At 45.4% G+C, this 17,083-nt stretch overlaps 1 protein-coding gene across 1 annotated transcript in view; it reads left to right on the top strand.

Annotated features, from left to right (window-relative positions):
* mylka (myosin, light chain kinase a) overlaps window positions 1-15,330 on the top strand; it is a 44,479-nt gene extending 29,149 nt beyond the window's left edge. Inside the window, exons 17-32 of the mRNA XM_031557912.2 lie at window positions 518-634; window positions 1,493-1,561; window positions 5,987-6,034; window positions 6,525-6,649; window positions 7,003-7,153; window positions 8,933-9,235; window positions 9,374-9,406; window positions 9,501-9,591; window positions 9,804-10,007; window positions 10,492-10,709; window positions 10,979-11,102; window positions 12,407-12,559; window positions 12,926-13,049; window positions 13,509-13,599; window positions 13,859-13,981; window positions 14,349-15,330. Of these exons, the coding sequence (XP_031413772.1) occupies window positions 518-634; window positions 1,493-1,561; window positions 5,987-6,034; window positions 6,525-6,649; window positions 7,003-7,153; window positions 8,933-9,235; window positions 9,374-9,406; window positions 9,501-9,591; window positions 9,804-10,007; window positions 10,492-10,709; window positions 10,979-11,102; window positions 12,407-12,559; window positions 12,926-13,049; window positions 13,509-13,599; window positions 13,859-13,981; window positions 14,349-14,605 (2,231 nt within the window). The 3' untranslated portion in view covers window positions 14,606-15,330. The remainder of the gene's footprint in view (window positions 1-517; window positions 635-1,492; window positions 1,562-5,986; window positions 6,035-6,524; window positions 6,650-7,002; window positions 7,154-8,932; window positions 9,236-9,373; window positions 9,407-9,500; window positions 9,592-9,803; window positions 10,008-10,491; window positions 10,710-10,978; window positions 11,103-12,406; window positions 12,560-12,925; window positions 13,050-13,508; window positions 13,600-13,858; window positions 13,982-14,348) is intronic.
* The last annotated feature ends 1,753 nt before the right edge of the window (window positions 15,331-17,083 follow it).

A 17,083-nucleotide genomic window follows, 5' to 3' on the forward strand; every position in this document is an offset into this window, starting at 1 on the left:
GAGATAATTAAACAGTGGATCAGAAGACAGCAATGCTGGCAGAAAGGAAATTATGCTTTGCTCTGCGCGTCACAGCTGTTATGCATTATTTACAGCTACCTCTTTAGCATGCCGTTTTATCTTACACAATGTACAGCTTATTTATAGTGTATATAGTTAATTTGTAAGTATACACAAGCATGAGCTCCTTGTGAAACAACCCTTAGAGATTCAAAAGAAAGCAGACCAACTGAAAACAAATCTTGGCTCTCATCAGAGTGTCTGCACACTGCTGCCGCCCAAGTATTTTTGTGTACTTTCTGTCATTTACTTTCCAATGTTGTCGTTCATTCCTTGCATACTTGTCTGTAACTGTAGCATCTTTAAGCGCTCCCCCCCCTTCTCGTAAACACGGCCATTGCCAAAGCCCTAGTCCCCATCGTTCGCTCCAAGCCTAAACAAGTCCGCGCGATCAGCTGAGGGAAGTGTTGCTTTTCATTTGTGGCAAGAGTGTGTGCTGTGCTGCGCTTGTGTGCAGGAGGACGCTGCTCCCTGACCATTGCCAAGGCCCTGCCGGAGGATGAGGGCCAGTACACATGCCGGGCGGAGAACGCGGGCGGGAAGACAGAGTTCTCCTGCATGGTGCTGGTGGATGGTGAGTGCCCGAGCTGCATCTGTCCTCTCCTCTCCTCTCCCTAGAGGCCGCAGGCCAGGAACTTCCTGCAATTACACTCCACTGTACAATTACCCATCCCAGACCCAGGCACGTACTACCAAGCCTGGTCGTCACAAACACAAACAATGCTGCTGCTCCTGGTGCTGTGAAACAGCCTCTGTGGGAACTGAGATTATTCTCACTCGATTCAGAAAACAACTGCAGGTCTGCAGAATTTGTTGAAAGAACATATCATTTGTGCCAAATATTATAATGCAATGCATCAGACAGTCTTCTCATTTTGGTATTTAGCAATGGTATTTATGCACACTGAAGTTGCTTGGATTATTCAAATATTTCCCATTTGAGACCAAATCTAATTTGAAGGGTAGATTCATGACAGGAGCAGTCGTTAAAGTCGAAGACTGCAGGGCCAGTAGGATTGGGTGGTGTTAAAGCTAAACATTAATGGTGTTGAGGTAGTAAAGTGTTTGTTATGAGGCAAAGATATATGACTGTCCCTTAGTTCAATGCAGGATGTAGAAGAATTACAGTGACACTGCAGTCCATGAGTATGGTATATCTCATACAGTATATATATGTGTAGCTTACAAGGCCTGTGAGCCATCACCATTTAGCCGCAAACCATTGTGCTAAAGGCTTATGTATAATAGAGAGATTTATGCTACCAACTGTGCTAATGTGTTATCTTTAAATGCATGCACAGCACATGAAAATAGCTTGTGGTTGATACATTATTTTTAGCATTTGCAATTCACAAAATTCTTCTTAGCAAAGGACATTGACTTCACTCTCTACGTCACATGTTTGTCTTTCTTGTTTCTCTCTCTGGTGCAGATCCTTCAAACAAAGACGCCTCGCCAGCTAACAAGAAGACCAAAAAGCCCTCCACTCCTACCACAGAGAGTGAGTTTTCCAAAGTATGCGCTTCCTCATTTCCCAAAAAGGAGCGACGTGGGATCTCGGAGCCTTTCCCACTGCCGCCACCAGCAGCCGCTGCGCCAGGGGCTCTTTATAGCATGCGAAACAAAAAGGAAAATATTGTTCTGACCTGAGACGCGCTCATTAAATCTAGCCGGCCCATCCGCAGTGGCTGATCGCTGTGGCAAGCTCTTTGCAGAACATGCATGCGTGTGTGTGTGTGTGTACGCGCATTGAAGAAGCTCAGGGTTCACACTGGTGTCGGTCCCAACACCGCAGCCCCGAGACTTTATCTGCAAAGCCGCGTTTGCAGCTCCTTACAAGGAGCCCATGCAAAATGAGTGCTCCTTTTTGGGGTTAGAGAGAAATATGTTTTTGCCTCCATGATCACTGTAATCTCCCCTTGCTAGTGGAACATATTCATGAGTTATGAGCTATGTGTCTTAATTCCCTGCTACATTCCTTTTTCTTTAGATTTAAGCTTGGATACATTAATGTTGGGGTGACTAGCAAAGCTAGCCTTGGCCTTTCAGGGGAGCAGATTTAGCTTCACTTAAAAATCCCATGTTTGTTTACCCTTGCTACAGCTTTCACGGTTTATCTCCCCCCCCTCACCAACGCTTTTGTCTAGTTAAATGTTTGAAAGAACAGGCTAAGTGGTGTTTTAAAAGTACTGGACACTCAGGGGAAGTATGTTTGGAAGACAGAGAGAGATAGAGAGCAAAAGAGAGGGATAGGTAGAGTGAGAGAGAGAGAGAGAGAGAAGGAGAGGAAGAACTTCTGCATGGCTACCCTGCTCTACTTACTCCCCCTCCTCTCCTCAGACTTCCATGTAAGGCGTCCGTCTTGGATCGGCTCATTCAGCGGGCTGGCCTCGGTTTTTTCCCCCTAATACACGGGACTTCAGCGGAAAACCTGCCAGCTCTCTGTTACGGTCTCGTCCAGCTGGAATGTGTGCCTGATCCAAACAAGCCTTTTCCAACCGGACCTTGGGGGGCGGGGGGGGGGGGAATATTCACCAAAAGCTGCAGGTCCGGGATTGACGTGAGAAACGGGCCTGATTAGGCAGGCACATTGTACACCACAACAAGATGGACTTACGGCAAATGCACCTTTTGTCAAAAAGTTGCTCGCGTGGGAGGCTTTGTTTGCGTCCGCCCAGGACGTTTCTGTGATGTATGGTTATGAACACAGTGGCCTTTGTTAGAACCTCAGATCAAAGTTTTTTTTACCCCAGAACTGTGGAGAATGAGGGCATGTTTTTGGGTCTTAAACAGATTGATTTGCCTTAATGTATTTAGAGCAAATTCAATTTATATTGAATGGTGTGCACAGGGGAGGGGGAACAGTCGATGGTGAGCCAAGCTAGAATTTTGAGTCTTGCTTTGTGTTTCTGTTGTGGTTCACATTAAATGTGCCTTCAATTTCAACAAGTGGCTCAGTTCAGAAAATAGGTCTTACATTTCAGGCCATTTTGGAATCGTTCACAAAATCCAATTACATATTCTGAGTGGATATCCAAACAGTTACCCCCGATAGCTTTGAGGAGATGACAAGCATGGGAAATGTGTGAAATACTCATTGCAACACAAACAAGCAGTTTCTCTATCCCTGCTGGAAAACACTAACCCCGGCTGCATTTATTTAGCTTTGGCCCAGAGGCCCTCCACAGAGCCAGGGATCCTCCAGAGTTCAGAGTCCACTCAGCCCATCTGGGTGCATGGCAACCGCTGATCCCAAGCTGTCCCAGTGTCACCCCCGCCCCACCCCACCCCAACCCCCTCTCCAAAACAAGACCCCCTGTAAGGCTCCAGCCCCGCTCAAGTCAACATCATTCAGCAGGAGTCTCTGTCCCTGCAGCCCAAGTCCAGAGAAAACGTTCTGTGTTTCCAAACTATTTAAACAGTCCTTCATCCCCCAGCCCTGTATGGTAGTCCCATCAATTTGAACGACAGCGTCAAATCACTTGAGAGTGTGCACACATACAAACTAGTTTTTCCTCAGTGATTGGGAGCAAATCCCTATGCATATGTGGTGATAAGACACAGGTGTTTGCAATCTGGCGGCCCTACATAGACCAGACAAAACACTCAAGTAAGAGGTTGGGGCGTAGGGGTGATGGGTGGCATGTCGTTGGCTGTGGGTTTTCGGTTCGGGCCGGACGCGTTTTGACAACCTCGCCATGCTTGAGAGGAGCCACGGGCCCCAGCAGGCCACAGCTGACTGAGCGCGTCTGTAAGCCGCTAAGCCCCTCCACGAGAGCAGTCTGACGGTTCAGGGGGGAGGCAGTGAGGGGCTTGTACTGGCACGCGCTGAGTCCACAGTCCACAGTCAGCTTCCCGGAGGACAATGGTGCCTCCCCACCTGGCTAACTGGTGTCACTTGCAGTGCTTTGCAGTGCGTCCAGTATTTTGAATGTGTATTTTTGTCTGGGTCATCGTTAAGTGTGCGTGGGTTCGCATCTCTCAGGATTGTAAGCAAGACAAAAATGTGCCGACTTGCATCTTATCCCACATCTGTTCTTGATTCTCGAGAGTTCGCCTGTGGTTGGACTGCGATAAAGTTGTGTATTTGCACAACCGCCATATGAGGATAACTAGGAAACATTTTATTGCCTAATGTCAAAAGACCCAGGCCATGCCACTGAGTTCAGCCGTATCTTTTCTGAAACAAAAACAGAGATTGACGAGGAAGAGGTGAACGTCACTGCAGAGGAACGTGTCTGACAGTGCATCATTTTTATAGCGCTGGCCCGAGCCTTTATGCGGCCTTACTCCGCACTCTCCTCAGACAACTGCACCGTCTCCCTGGAGCCAGATGATTTGCTACCTGCATGCTCCTTGCTCCCGCAGCTGTAGATGTCCTCCCTCAACACTCTCCCTCCCTCCTTCCTTCTGCTTTCTCCTTCCCTCTCTGTCACTATTCTGTCTCTCTTTCTCTCTCTCTTTTGACCCTTCCTTCATTATTATCTCTCTGTCGTACACAGTTCTGACACATTCTACTAAAGGACATGAAAAGAAAACTACAATCTCTTATGATTATAACAGTGCATGCCAGCAAGAAAAACTCTTGATGATTTAAATGTACTTTAGTCTTTGTGTCCTTTCTTTGACACGGCTCCTTGAATGTCTCTGTTTATTTTGTTGCTCCCTCTCACGTGTTCACACAAAGGCTTCAGAGAGGCCTGAAGTAGACGTAGGCGTGCTATTAGTAATCCATTATCTCTCCCAAATATAACCAAAATGTTATTTCGCAGTTGCTGAATGCAATATGTTTGATCAGAACCAATAGTAATAGAGTTGGTCATAACTCCTTAAAACAGATGTTATAGTTTTTCAAATGGCACAATGTGTTTGAGTTTTATTGCAGTCTACATGGCTGAGTTAATTTGTTGTTGAATTTTGACATCAAGCTGCACAAAATCAATCCCAGCAGGGTTGTGTGTTCTATTCAAACCACTGATTCCTGTTGACCAAAAGCACATTTGCCGGAGTGTGCGGGCATGAACCGAGCGCTGAAATAGTTTTGTGTTGGAAAAAGGATGTTTTTATTTCCACAGAGAGAGAGAGAGAGCATGATGGCCTCTGAGGCAGAAAGAGGGGATTGGGGGGAGGGGTGGAGAGTGGGAGCGTTTGGTATGACTGACGACAGAGCCATGCCGGGCCTCAATGTTTAATTGGTTCAGATTAAATATCCTCACCGCTGCCGCCGTTCAGCCTTTTGCATTAAGTCGTTCTGCCGCCGCGTTGTTTCTTGACAGCAATTGAATTTAAAACAAATAGTGCCAGAGGGGCGATTTCCTGGATACTTTGGGGCCTATTTTTAGTATGACCAAAAAAGGCAAATACTGGAGACCATAAGCACACCGGGCGGCCCGCTCCCAGGGCATCCACAGAGGAACTACCCCCCTCCCCGTCCCCCCTAGCTCACTTATCAAGCACACATGAGTTTATACTCGCTTTCCCATATACTCAACCACCCTCAGAGAGACCCTCTTACTCGGCCAAACAAATGCATCAGGGCGGCATATACATTTTCCATTTCTGGAGTCTCTGCTCCAGGAAAATGGGTGCTGAGTATGCGGCAATGCACTGTATTTTCCCTCCACGCTGAGCTGACAGGTGATAATAATGAAGCTCACCGAAAATGACATACATATCGTTGCTCTTGTAATCTTAGCAATAACACTTAGATTGTGTTGTAAATGCAGCTCTTCATAATGTTGTTGTTTTCTTGTCTAACATGTTAGCAACATATTTCCAGCAATATGTGTCATGTGGATATTTGATTAATGAGGCTTGCCTCTTATTGTGACATTTAAGATTTTGAATATAGCAGCTACTGTAGGGTCGTGTCATTGTGTTGTTTTTGCCCAAATTAAGAAAATGCATAATGTTTTCTTTCCTCCAGATGAAGCCAGAATAAAGAAGCCCACTCCAAAACCAGGCTCTAAACAAGGTAACACTCTGCTCAGTCTGCAGCATTGAAGTTTTGATTGTAAAATATACTCACGTAGCCGTGGTGACAGACAGTACAGTAGGTAGCTACACAACCCACACTACATGGAAACCCACAGACACCTACAGGCCAGCCCTCTTCCACATCATCCAAGTGAGCGTTATGCACACGCCTTCTGAGGACTCTCCGTGTGGGCTAACACATCCACAGCATCTGCTGCAGCACCCATGTGTTCTTTGCTTTTGCAGTGATTCAGAGCATCACTGTTGTGCTGCTATGAGTTTAGGCCTGGAGAACAACAGGCCTGCCAGGTTCAGTTTGAAGTGACTGGGGGAGCTATCAGAGGAGCCTGAGATGATAGATGGGAGGCCTGAGCTTTCGGTAGCTGTTTGAGTGATGAGACACTAGGAGCTGTTTGAGTGATGAGACACTGGGAGCTCATCTATGTGGCGTGCCACTCATCTCGCTCTTCTGTGCTGTCTCTATGCAGGCCACCCTCAGATCCTGCAGTTCCCCGATGACATGAAGATCCTGGCCGGGAAGCCGGTGGATATTCTCTGCAAGTTCATTGGAGTCCAGCCCATGACCTGCAGCTGGCTGAAGTTCCGCAAGCCGGTAAGATTGAGCAAGCGAGCGAGCGGGCACCTTCCCATCCTAGGCTTGTCCGCGTGCTCCTGCCAATGGCTGGAAAGCAAACATTCCATTTCCACCAACAGGTTTTTGCCTCCAGGTCCTTCACAAGGCTGGAGGCCCAGATTTACAGAGTCAATTTCGCCTTTCGTAAACAGAATAACAAACTGTGGCTGCAGTATTTGTTGTGCTTGAGATATTGGTTGTTGATATTTGGTTTCCCAAGTGTTTTGAATCTTCCAAGTACTCTGACGGCTCATGTCTCATGGTGCTGGACACCAGACATCCATCTCGTCCCTTGCCTAAAAGGTGAAATGTGTTCTCCTCACCACATTCAGATTGGCAAGGCAGATGTACTCATTGAGACCACAGAGTCGACCAGTAGACTGACCATCCCAGAAAGTCAGGAGGAGGACTGTGGATGCTACACGGTCGAGGTCAGAAACAGCTGTGGCATGAGACAGGCTGCGCTCAACCTCACAATTGTTGGTAGGTAATGTTTTTTTTTTTGTCAGTGGTGGTTGTGGTGCAAGTTAGGGCCTGCTTGATTGGGCATTTTACTGAAAGCAAGTGACAATTTAGGGGAAATATAACAAAGAAAGCTAATCAATGAGCTGATTGTTTTATACTTCAGGACTACAAAGCTAAATGAAGTACTATACTAATCTAAAGCGCTATATGGAAATGTTTAAAAATGGCAAATGGCGGACACTACAACATGCATGTATAAAAATTAGTTAAAAGTTTAAAACAATTTTAGAAATGTATTGTCTTTCTCCTTGTAAGAAGTTTATCTTATCTTACTGTAAATAGTTGGTGAACACCAAGGGAGAATAGTATATGGATAGCACTTGAGGGTGGTCTAAAATCCCATAATTCTCCTTGAGTGACTGCTGGCCGTGTTGCGTGCCAGGCAGCAGGACCCTTCTCGACGCTAATCCGGCCTGAGGGTGTTCCTGTGCCGTTGCCCTGAGGAATGTGGCATGCTAGGTGCTCAGAGGCAGCTCCAGAACCTACAGTCAACAGAAACCTCTCTCTCTCTCTCTCTCTCCCTCTCTCTCTCTCTCTCTCTCTCTCTCTCTCTCTCTCTCTCACACACACTCAGAGATCTCATCTGGCCTTTTATGGCCCTGGGCTCCCGTCAGCAGCTCACCCCTAGAGTCCGCCAGAAAGGAGTGGAAACTGTGTGTTTTGAAACTGATGTTTCATCGAACGGTGTAAAGTTATGATGAAAAAGGGGGGGGGGGTGTGGTATGAGTGGATGCATTTTCCACCTCACCATTTCCACTGTCTCACAGCCTATCATTGACACGAGTAAAAAATGAAGAGCCTCCTTTTTAGAAGTGTTCCACTTTCCAGACACCATCCATCAGCTGTGCAGAGTTGTAAGGCACTGACCAGAAGGGGGGAAAGCCTTTTCCCACTGCTGGAAGGCTGAAGTAGGCCCAGACGGCATCAGGGAGTGTTGGAGCAGCCCCAGCCATTATTAAGCTGGTCCCCATAAATGACCTGTTTATTATGTGCCTCTCTCTCTCCAAGTGCACTATTAACACTTCAAAGAGACCACGAAAGCCTGGCTTAACTGTAATGCAACCACTTCATTGCTTGTTAGCTCGAACATGTGAGTGCAACGTTCTTCCTCCCCTTTCTGCCATGATTCTGCCTAGATTAGGCGTGCTGCTTGGGGAAACATGATCTTGTGCTAATGTCGTTAGCAGGGAAATATTCGCATCTCGTCTCTCTGAATTATGTGACTTCACAGTGCTGGCGCATAGCATACAAGCAATGATTTTTAAGCCTGTCGGTGATCCCACTGAAAAATAAGACTGTCCAACACAGATTACGGTCCCCGTGGGAATGTGCAGTCTACCTGCACACATCTACTGTGCTTTGAAGGCAGCATAGGCAGTAGCCTACACAGAGCAGCAGTCATCTCAAAAGTCACATCGTCCAGTCCTCTCTCCCACAACAGCTGCGCATTGGTGCCACAGGGGAGCTGACATTTGTGAATCGGAGGGAGCTGTGTACGACCTCCATAGATAAACTCTGATGTGTTGTTCCAGGTGTCTAAAGTAAAACAAGTTTGTCGCCATTGGAGACCGCTGAAATCTTCACAAGCAACATCTGGTTTTATAAGGCTACCTACTATGTCTACCTAGTAATTTTTTTTTAGTTTGAGACATATAAACTGCAACCTTTTAAGAAGTTGCGCAATGTAATTGCAAGACTGAAAGGGAGGTGACGTGAGATTGTTTCTGTGCTTCTCAGACAAACCAGACCCCCCTGCTCGTGTCCCCACCATCTCGGAAATTGCCAAGACCACCCTCACCCTGCAGTGGCGTGGCCCGTCCTACGATGGTGGCAGCGCCGTCCAGTCCTACAACCTGGAGATCTGGGATTCTGTGAGCAAGCAGTGGAAGGACCTGGCTTCCTGTGCCAACACCTACTATTATGTCAAGAACCTCTCAGCAGACAGGGAGTACAAGTTCCGTGTGCGGGCCATCAACATCTATGGAACCGGGGATCCCAGTGCCGAATCGATCGCAGTTACGGTGGGAGTGGAGGAAGAGGGTGAGCTCCCCCTTGTGGCTAATTTCAGAACAGTCTCTCCAAAGCAGATGGAGCTCCTTACACAGTAGTGAGAACGCACGTTATAAACGCACGTTATAAAGAGCTGTAGTAACAGTGTTTTTCTTTTAAATTAAACAGAGCCAGAGGAGGAGCCTGAGGTATCTGATGATGGTATGTACCTACCTGAGATATATTTTTAAAAGATTTGATATGTGAGGGATCATTGTGTTTAATCTGTAAATATGTTGTGGCATGATTCTTTTAGAAAATGAGAAAGAGCCAGATTATAAAACGGTGTCCATCAAAACTGATGTGAACGTCAAAGACATCTACAACGTAGAGGATAGGCTAGGAGCGTAAGTATCAATGTTGTTGTTCTGTTAATAAAAAATCAATTAGAATGTCCAGATAGTGCATGTCTAAACTTTCTATTAACTTCATATTTTATTTTATAGATAGCGTTTTTTTAGGCTTTTAATAGGCTTACCAATAACTTGTTTGCATTTCATAAGAAGAAAGCATTAACATTTTCAACGTTTTGAAATGTTATGTTGATGTCATTTTTTAGGGGAAAATTTGGAACAGTATTCAAACTCATTGAGAAATCCAATAAGAAGGTCTGGGCCGGAAAGTTTATCAAAGTTTACTCCGAAAAAGAGAAAAAAGAAGTGAGAGCTGAAATCGGCATCATGAACGACCTTCACCACCCCAAGCTGGCCCAGTTGGTTGATGCATTTGAGTGCGACTCAAACATGATCATGGTTTTGGAAATGTGAGTATACTCTCTCCGCTTCGAGATGTCATGTGTGCAAGCACCCAAGGAGGCTGTGTGAGGAACAGTTGTGTACGACACTATAGTTTAATTTGACAAACTCTCATCTTTTGCACTCATGTTCCTACCCTCCGTTTAAAATCATAAATACCTAGATGTCCTCAGTGCCCAGTATACTTCTGGCACCGTCACTAGATTTTCTGGTGTCCCTGAATGGAAAACTGTTGATTTAAATATGGCTGAGGAAAGCAGAGAATTTTTTTCTCAAGAATGTGAAATATGTAGACAAAGTTAAAAATAGCGGCTTCCCCTATTTTTCCTCTCAGCAAAGAAAAACAGAACACTTATACTTCTTCACACAAGAGGTCGACCTCCCACACAAGTTTAGTTTCCCTCAGCGTGCTTTCGGCACGGACAAATTTGTAAATGTGAACGGGTAGGATTTGTGGACGTCAGTGAGTGTGAATGCCAATGTGGTTCACAGGATTTCTGGAGGAGAGCTGTTTGAGCGAATCATCGATGAGGACTTTGAGCTGTCAGAGAGGGAGGTGATCAAGTACATGCTGCAGATAGTGGCCGGTGTCAACCACATACACAAGCAGGGCATTGTCCACCTCGACCTCAAGCCAGAGAACATCATGTGTGTCAACAAGACAGGCAGCAAGATCAAGCTCATTGACTTTGGCCTGGCTCGTAGACTAGGTAACTTGACCCTGCCCTGTTTCTATGTGAAGCACTCATAAACTCTGCACAGCTCTCCAAACCGACTGCCTTTTCCAACCTCAAGCGTCATGCACTTTAAAAACCTAGCTGTGATGCTTGACGTGTTGAGTGTCGGCATTGATGCTTGCTTCATAATATTCACGACTTGGCATTGTGGCACTTACTTTGATTGTAGCTGTGTTCTAAAACAAAACATTTGATCTGCATGTGTCTACATGATCTGTGTTGTGTATGTGTATGTACTGCAGCAAATGCCGGAGTGGTCAAAGTTCTGTTCGGAACCCCTGAGTTTGTGGCTCCAGAGGTGATCAACTATGAGCCTATTGGTTATCCCACAGACTTGTGGAGCATCGGCGTCATCTGCTACATCCTGTAAGTATGAGTTTACTGCCAGGATGAAATAAGTTGTTCGCCCGGCTTTTTTTTCTCTCTCTCTTCACGGTTTGCTGTCTTTCAAGCGTGCACCGTCATAGATGGCCAGAGAAGGAGTTTGTGTAACCGTCCATCTGCCCTTTCAAGGTCCAGTCTCAAAGCCTTTGCTTTCCGTAAAGAGAGAACATAAAGACAAAGTCAATAGAGTATAAGGGGGGTCTGTATTTTTCTGGTCTCACTTGAAACAAACAGAGCCCCTCGAAATATATACCCTATGTCAGCGCTCACACATCCACTGAATCATCATAACACAGCAGCCACACGGAGCAGAGAAGGGAGAGCTTTGAGCACCTGGTGGCTCTGGTTTCATACACACAGCGTCAGGGCCGTACAGTCTGCTACCAGGTGGTCCTCGGGCCCCACTCCAACCCCAAGTTTATGTACACTGCGGCCCCGGGCAGGAACATCAGAGGAGCGCTTATGGGCTCCGTAAATGGATCCTACGGAACGCCGATCCTCTCCTCTTGCCCCACACCGTGCGCGAGGGGCCCCATTTAAGCGCCGTCCCTCCCCTTCAGCTCCCCACTTCGCTCCAGCTCTGTCCACATAACTCTGACTTCTGGTGTTTGCACTGAGCTTCTATCGTCTCCATCAGCCACGGCCCCATCCAGCCAGCCCCCAGGACTCTAACCATGAGGCCCAGGAGATAAGCAATGCTGTTGGCACCTGTTTGCACCTGAGGATGGCACTGCAGTGTGGCATGTTGCAGGATGGCACTGCATTCTGAGAGATTAGCCTGAAGCTGCAACCTCTCATTCTTCATCCATGCAGTACTATTATATGATCTTCCGTGCAGAGAAAAATATTGCAGCCAGGTGTTGCCTTCCAATAAAGGTCACTGTGTTCACTGTGGTCTGGAGATCCTCCTTTGGATTTTCTTTTTTGTTTGTGGCATCAGTGATGGGCACAGTCTAGATTTAAAAGCAATTCTAAAGGCTCTGTCCAATCAGCATAAAGATTTACCTCCACTGCTACTGATTTTCAAAACACAATATATTTAATCCCCTCACCTAAACTAGCTCCTTTGGAGGTCTATACTTTTGGATATTCAGACTAAATCCATTGTTACAGTGCAGTCAGGCTCTGCAAACACTGCATATAGATGTTGTGTTGTCTTATTTCAATCAGAGGTTGCACATGAGCACAATAGATTAATAGATTTGGTGTGTTCTGTGATGCATGATGACCTAATGCACGCACACTCTCTCTCCCTCCCTCTCTTTCTCTCTTTTTCTCTTTCTCAGAGTTAGTGGGCTCTCTCCATTCATGGGGGATAATGATGGTGAGACGCTGGCTAATGTCACCTCGGCCACCTGGGATTTTGAAGACGAGGCCTTCGATGACATTTCAGATGTGGCCAAGGACTTCATCAGCAGCCTTCTGAAGAAGGACAAGAAGTAGGGCCACCACTGCTGACCTCCCCAAACTCGATCACTTTAAAGAGTCCATACAGAATTGAGCAGAAGAGAGAATGGGACTCTGCCCTGCCGCAGGATGGCTTTGATCAGTGTTACAAATGTTTTGTGTTTGGATAGCTGACGTGTCAGGGAGATCTTTGAATTACAGCCACAGTGGTTGGCTAATAGCTTCCTGATGTCAACTTTTACACACACGTACACACCCACACACACACACATGTACGTTCACAAACACACATTCACAGAAGTGCCTTTGATGTTGCTATCTTGGTATTAATCTCTGTTTGCAATGCGTTCACTAAAAACCTCTCTCACACCACCTCTCATATGACTCGCATGTTGCAGTGCCCGTCTGACGTGCGATCAGTGCCTGGAACACCCATGGCTGAAACAGGACACCAAAACTATGGAGGCCAAGAAACTATCCAAAGACAGAATGAAAAAGTACATCTTGAGGAGAAAATGGCAGGTAACTGGAAAGTCTCCCTGAAAAGGGATCAGGCTCGTGGGCATCTATGCTGAGCGTAGGGATCTTTTACATGATTAATGGCAGGGTGAGGTTTTCATAAATAAAATCAAACTGAGCATTCTGCCCCACTGAAAATCCAGCTGTTGAAATGGATAAAATGAATAGATGGTTCTACTTAACCTCAAAAGACAGTAAACATTTAGTAATTTCACTTTGGTTTGCTTAAGTGTTTAAACAACAGGAAAGTAATCAGATATCAATGCGTCATTCACTTCCATGGAAGTGGAATACTGTTACGGTAGAACTGATATGACTGGTATATGACTTGCCTAAGTTCCACTGAATCTCAGTCAGGCAGAAACAATGATGAAACTCATGGATTGTTTTTAAAATTAGGAATGCTGTTTTTGTACCACTATTTTTAGAAGTCAGTTGACCATGTTGTCATTTCCTTGGCAGAAAACGGGCCATGCATTGCGGGCCATTGGCCGACTGTCCAACATGGCAATGATGGCTGGCGTCCATGCCAAGAAAGGCTCCGCCACAGAAGGTGCCATGTCAACAAAGTTCACTCTTTTCTAAATACATGAAATAGCCATGTCATCTCAGCTTGGGCCAGTTGTTTTATTAATGTTAGCCAGAGCTCTCAGGCCCCCTGTTAAGGCACTTTGGGGCTGTACATTTTAAAAGCTCACAGGGAACCCTACATTATGTCAACTTTCAACTTAATTGAAGTGCTCTCTCATAGTGAAATGCTGTTTGGAAATACTACAGTTTCTTAGTGGGGTGTGCTTTTAACTTTTGTGCAGAGGACAACGCGGTCCCGGAAGCCGCAGATGACAGGACGCCTGTGAAGCCCAGCTTTAGCTCTGTCATAAAGGACGTGGAGGTGGTGGAAGGCAGTGCCGCCCGCTTTGAATGCAAAATCGACGGTAAGGCTCTTCAGACGCTGTTGTCAATGCCTCACACTTTAGTGGAGTAGCCTTATCTTTAGCTGTTTATCTACAGAACAAACTAACTCAGTAAGGTGTCCATGCAAGTGGTAGTATGATACAGAAAAATCCTGCTTGGATCTAGATAGGCATATCAACTAAAACAAGCAACTCCAGAGTGAAAACACCTCAAGCCATGCAGGCTAATCCTATTCACTCACAGATGTGGGTCACAGATTAACTCTGATTAGGGCCAAACAAGTTTAATCTGTTTTGATCTGTTTTGCATCTGTAATACAGTCAACATCCTGTGAGCACACAAAGCATGACCAATTGCTGGTGGATTACCCTGTCCTTCATTCTTTAGGCTTCCCCGATCCGGAGGTGGTGTGGTACAAGGACGAGCAGCCGATCAAAGAGACCCGACACCACCAGATTGACTACGACGAGGACGGCAACTGCATCCTGGTTATCTCCGAGGTGTCAGGTGACGACGACGCCAAATACACCTGCAAGGCCGTGAACAGCCTGGGGGAGGCGACGTGCGTCGCCGAACTCATAGTGGAGGTTATGGGGGGAGGAGAGGAGGAAGAGGAGGAAGAAGAAGAAGAAGAGGAGGAATAATCGGTACAAGATTTACGTAAAGAAAGACACGGAAGACCTTGCCTCATTTAACACTACTTTTGTTTACTAGTTGCTTTTGGTAAGGCACTCACTCTCTGGGAAAAGACTGTGGATTTATTGAAGATGGGCTTTGATCACTCTTGTGACGTTTTGTGCACTTTCAGTTCTTTCTTTTTACGGTTGGTTTTTGTTCTCTCTTTCCATTTTCTCTTCTGCATTTGCCCAACATTAACAAGCAGATATCAGATATTCATATTTATAACTTAACCATGAAATTATCCACATTCCAGCTGGTATGTTTAACCAATTATTTAAAGGTTATCTGTGACTTTTCATTGAGTTTTCACCCAACCAAACAAGCCTTAATCACAAGTGTGTTCGTGTGTTGTGTTGTCAACACTGAAGTATTGGACATTTGGCAGGTCTTGCCTAAGAGGTTTTCCTTTAGAGCATCTTTAGCACAATTATTCAATGGTATTATTTGTGCATCGGTTTGGAGATGTTTTCTTAGGCACTTACCAGTTTCACTACTTTTCCAGTTTCACTACTTTCACTAAATGGTGCAGTAACATAGCTAGACCCATGTTTTCTATTAGATTTATGTAGATTGTATTTCCCTAATTTTTATAAAATGTACCAGTTTGACAAAGTTCAGATTACAGTGTAATGAGAACTCTACAGTTGTAGTTACTCACTGTTATAGAATAAATTTTATCACAAAAATACATTGCTTTCCGTTTATGAATGGGTTGTGAATTTGTCTATAGCCGTAGAAATGAATATTATACACTGAACACTTTTTCTCAGCAATGGTGACAGCAATGTGAGGAAAATTTAAATGTTCAAGAAGTACAAAAGCTCTAGACTTTCAATACAGTATATAACCACTAGGTGTCTGTGTTGCATTATGATGTGTGACTTTCCAGCACATTTGTTTACTCTGAATGGTGCTACCTTTTGACCAAAATAACTCACAATTCTACCAACGTATTATTATGTACACACCTTCAACATGCTTTTGTTAGTTTTCTGCTCTAAATCCCTAATTGTATGTATCAGTTAATTTCCTGTTACGACACTAAAGGCTGTAAGCCTGATGCCCCTGTATGACTTTACAGACCAGCGTCTGGTCTATTGATTGTATTATAAAGAGGGGCATGTCTGTGGGGTCTGGCAACACTCGGAGACTACAATGTTCTCTCTGTGCGTCATCTCGGCCTCCACACCCATGAGTGTGCACCACGGGCCCTGAAGAACACTGCTCCTTTTGGCCGCTTCGCAGTCAAATTTAGCAGCATCTGCTGCAGCGGCGTCCCCCGTGAGATCTCGGGCCACAGAGATTGCATTGTTTGGCCCTTTTATTTTGGCTCGGGGTTTGGCATTTTACATTTCCTTGTAGTTCACTCCAAAACCCTCAGGAGATCTTAAGCCAACTTGATATCTGACAGCTGTGGGGTGTCTCCCTCCTCACCTTCATATGGTCTCCTCCCTCTGTGAGGACTGCGACCTACAGCTGTTGAATGCTTTTGAACCACAGCTCTGTGAGCTACCAAAACATGTGGGAGGACTCAGGTGTTACTATCAACCATCTACTTTCATCTATTAAGCCACTTTATATCGCTTCAGGGTCTAGTTATCATTATAATTAGGCCCCTCAACTGCTGCCAGAATGCTACCGGTTCACTTCCTCCTGCTGGTTTTATTATAGCTCCTATAACGGAGCTACTTTTGGGAGCACCTTCTAATAACATAATGGTGCTATAGGAGCCTTATAATAGATTTATAAAAATCCACACCCCTTTGCTATGTAACACTACCGTAACAACAATCCAAAAAAAGTTTTGCTAGTATTATATACAGCATGTAGGTCTACAGTACAGACACACAAAAGAACGGTTAGGAAATAGTGTCCAAACATCCTGTATGCGCAGGATGTCCCCTCACTGGAGAGACCCCACTCCCAATCAAAACGGTATGTCTATGGGACACCTGAGCCCCTCACTGGCCTCCCCTGCCAGCTGAGCTCCATCTGTCTGTGATCCCACTGCCCACCAGGACCATGCCAGCCCCACCCACACACTCCCTGCTGACCACTTATCGCTCAACACACTCCCTGCTGACCACTTATCGCTCAACACTCTCAGCAATCTCATTGCATTGTATCCCCAGATCCTGCTCTCTGTTCCTCTTAAAGGGCACTAAAAGTCACTTATTCAGACCTACAAATGTTTTATTTGTTAATTTCATGTATTTGCTGTTGCTACATGTGTAAATCATACACCAGATGATCAATATTCTGGATGATCTAACATGGCAGTGTAGGCCAAGACTAATCGTTAGATCTGAGGTGAGATTCAGTTGTAAGTATTAAAACTGTATGACACCATTGAAAGGACATTAAAGGGGCCAGTCTGTTGATATTTCACAATATTTGGTTTATATAATTTGTGGCACAATGATACTTTTAGTCATTAGACC

This window comes from Clupea harengus, chromosome 2, assembly GCF_900700415.2.
Source record: "Clupea harengus chromosome 2, Ch_v2.0.2, whole genome shotgun sequence".
Lineage (NCBI taxonomy): Eukaryota > Metazoa > Chordata > Actinopteri > Clupeiformes > Clupeidae > Clupea > Clupea harengus.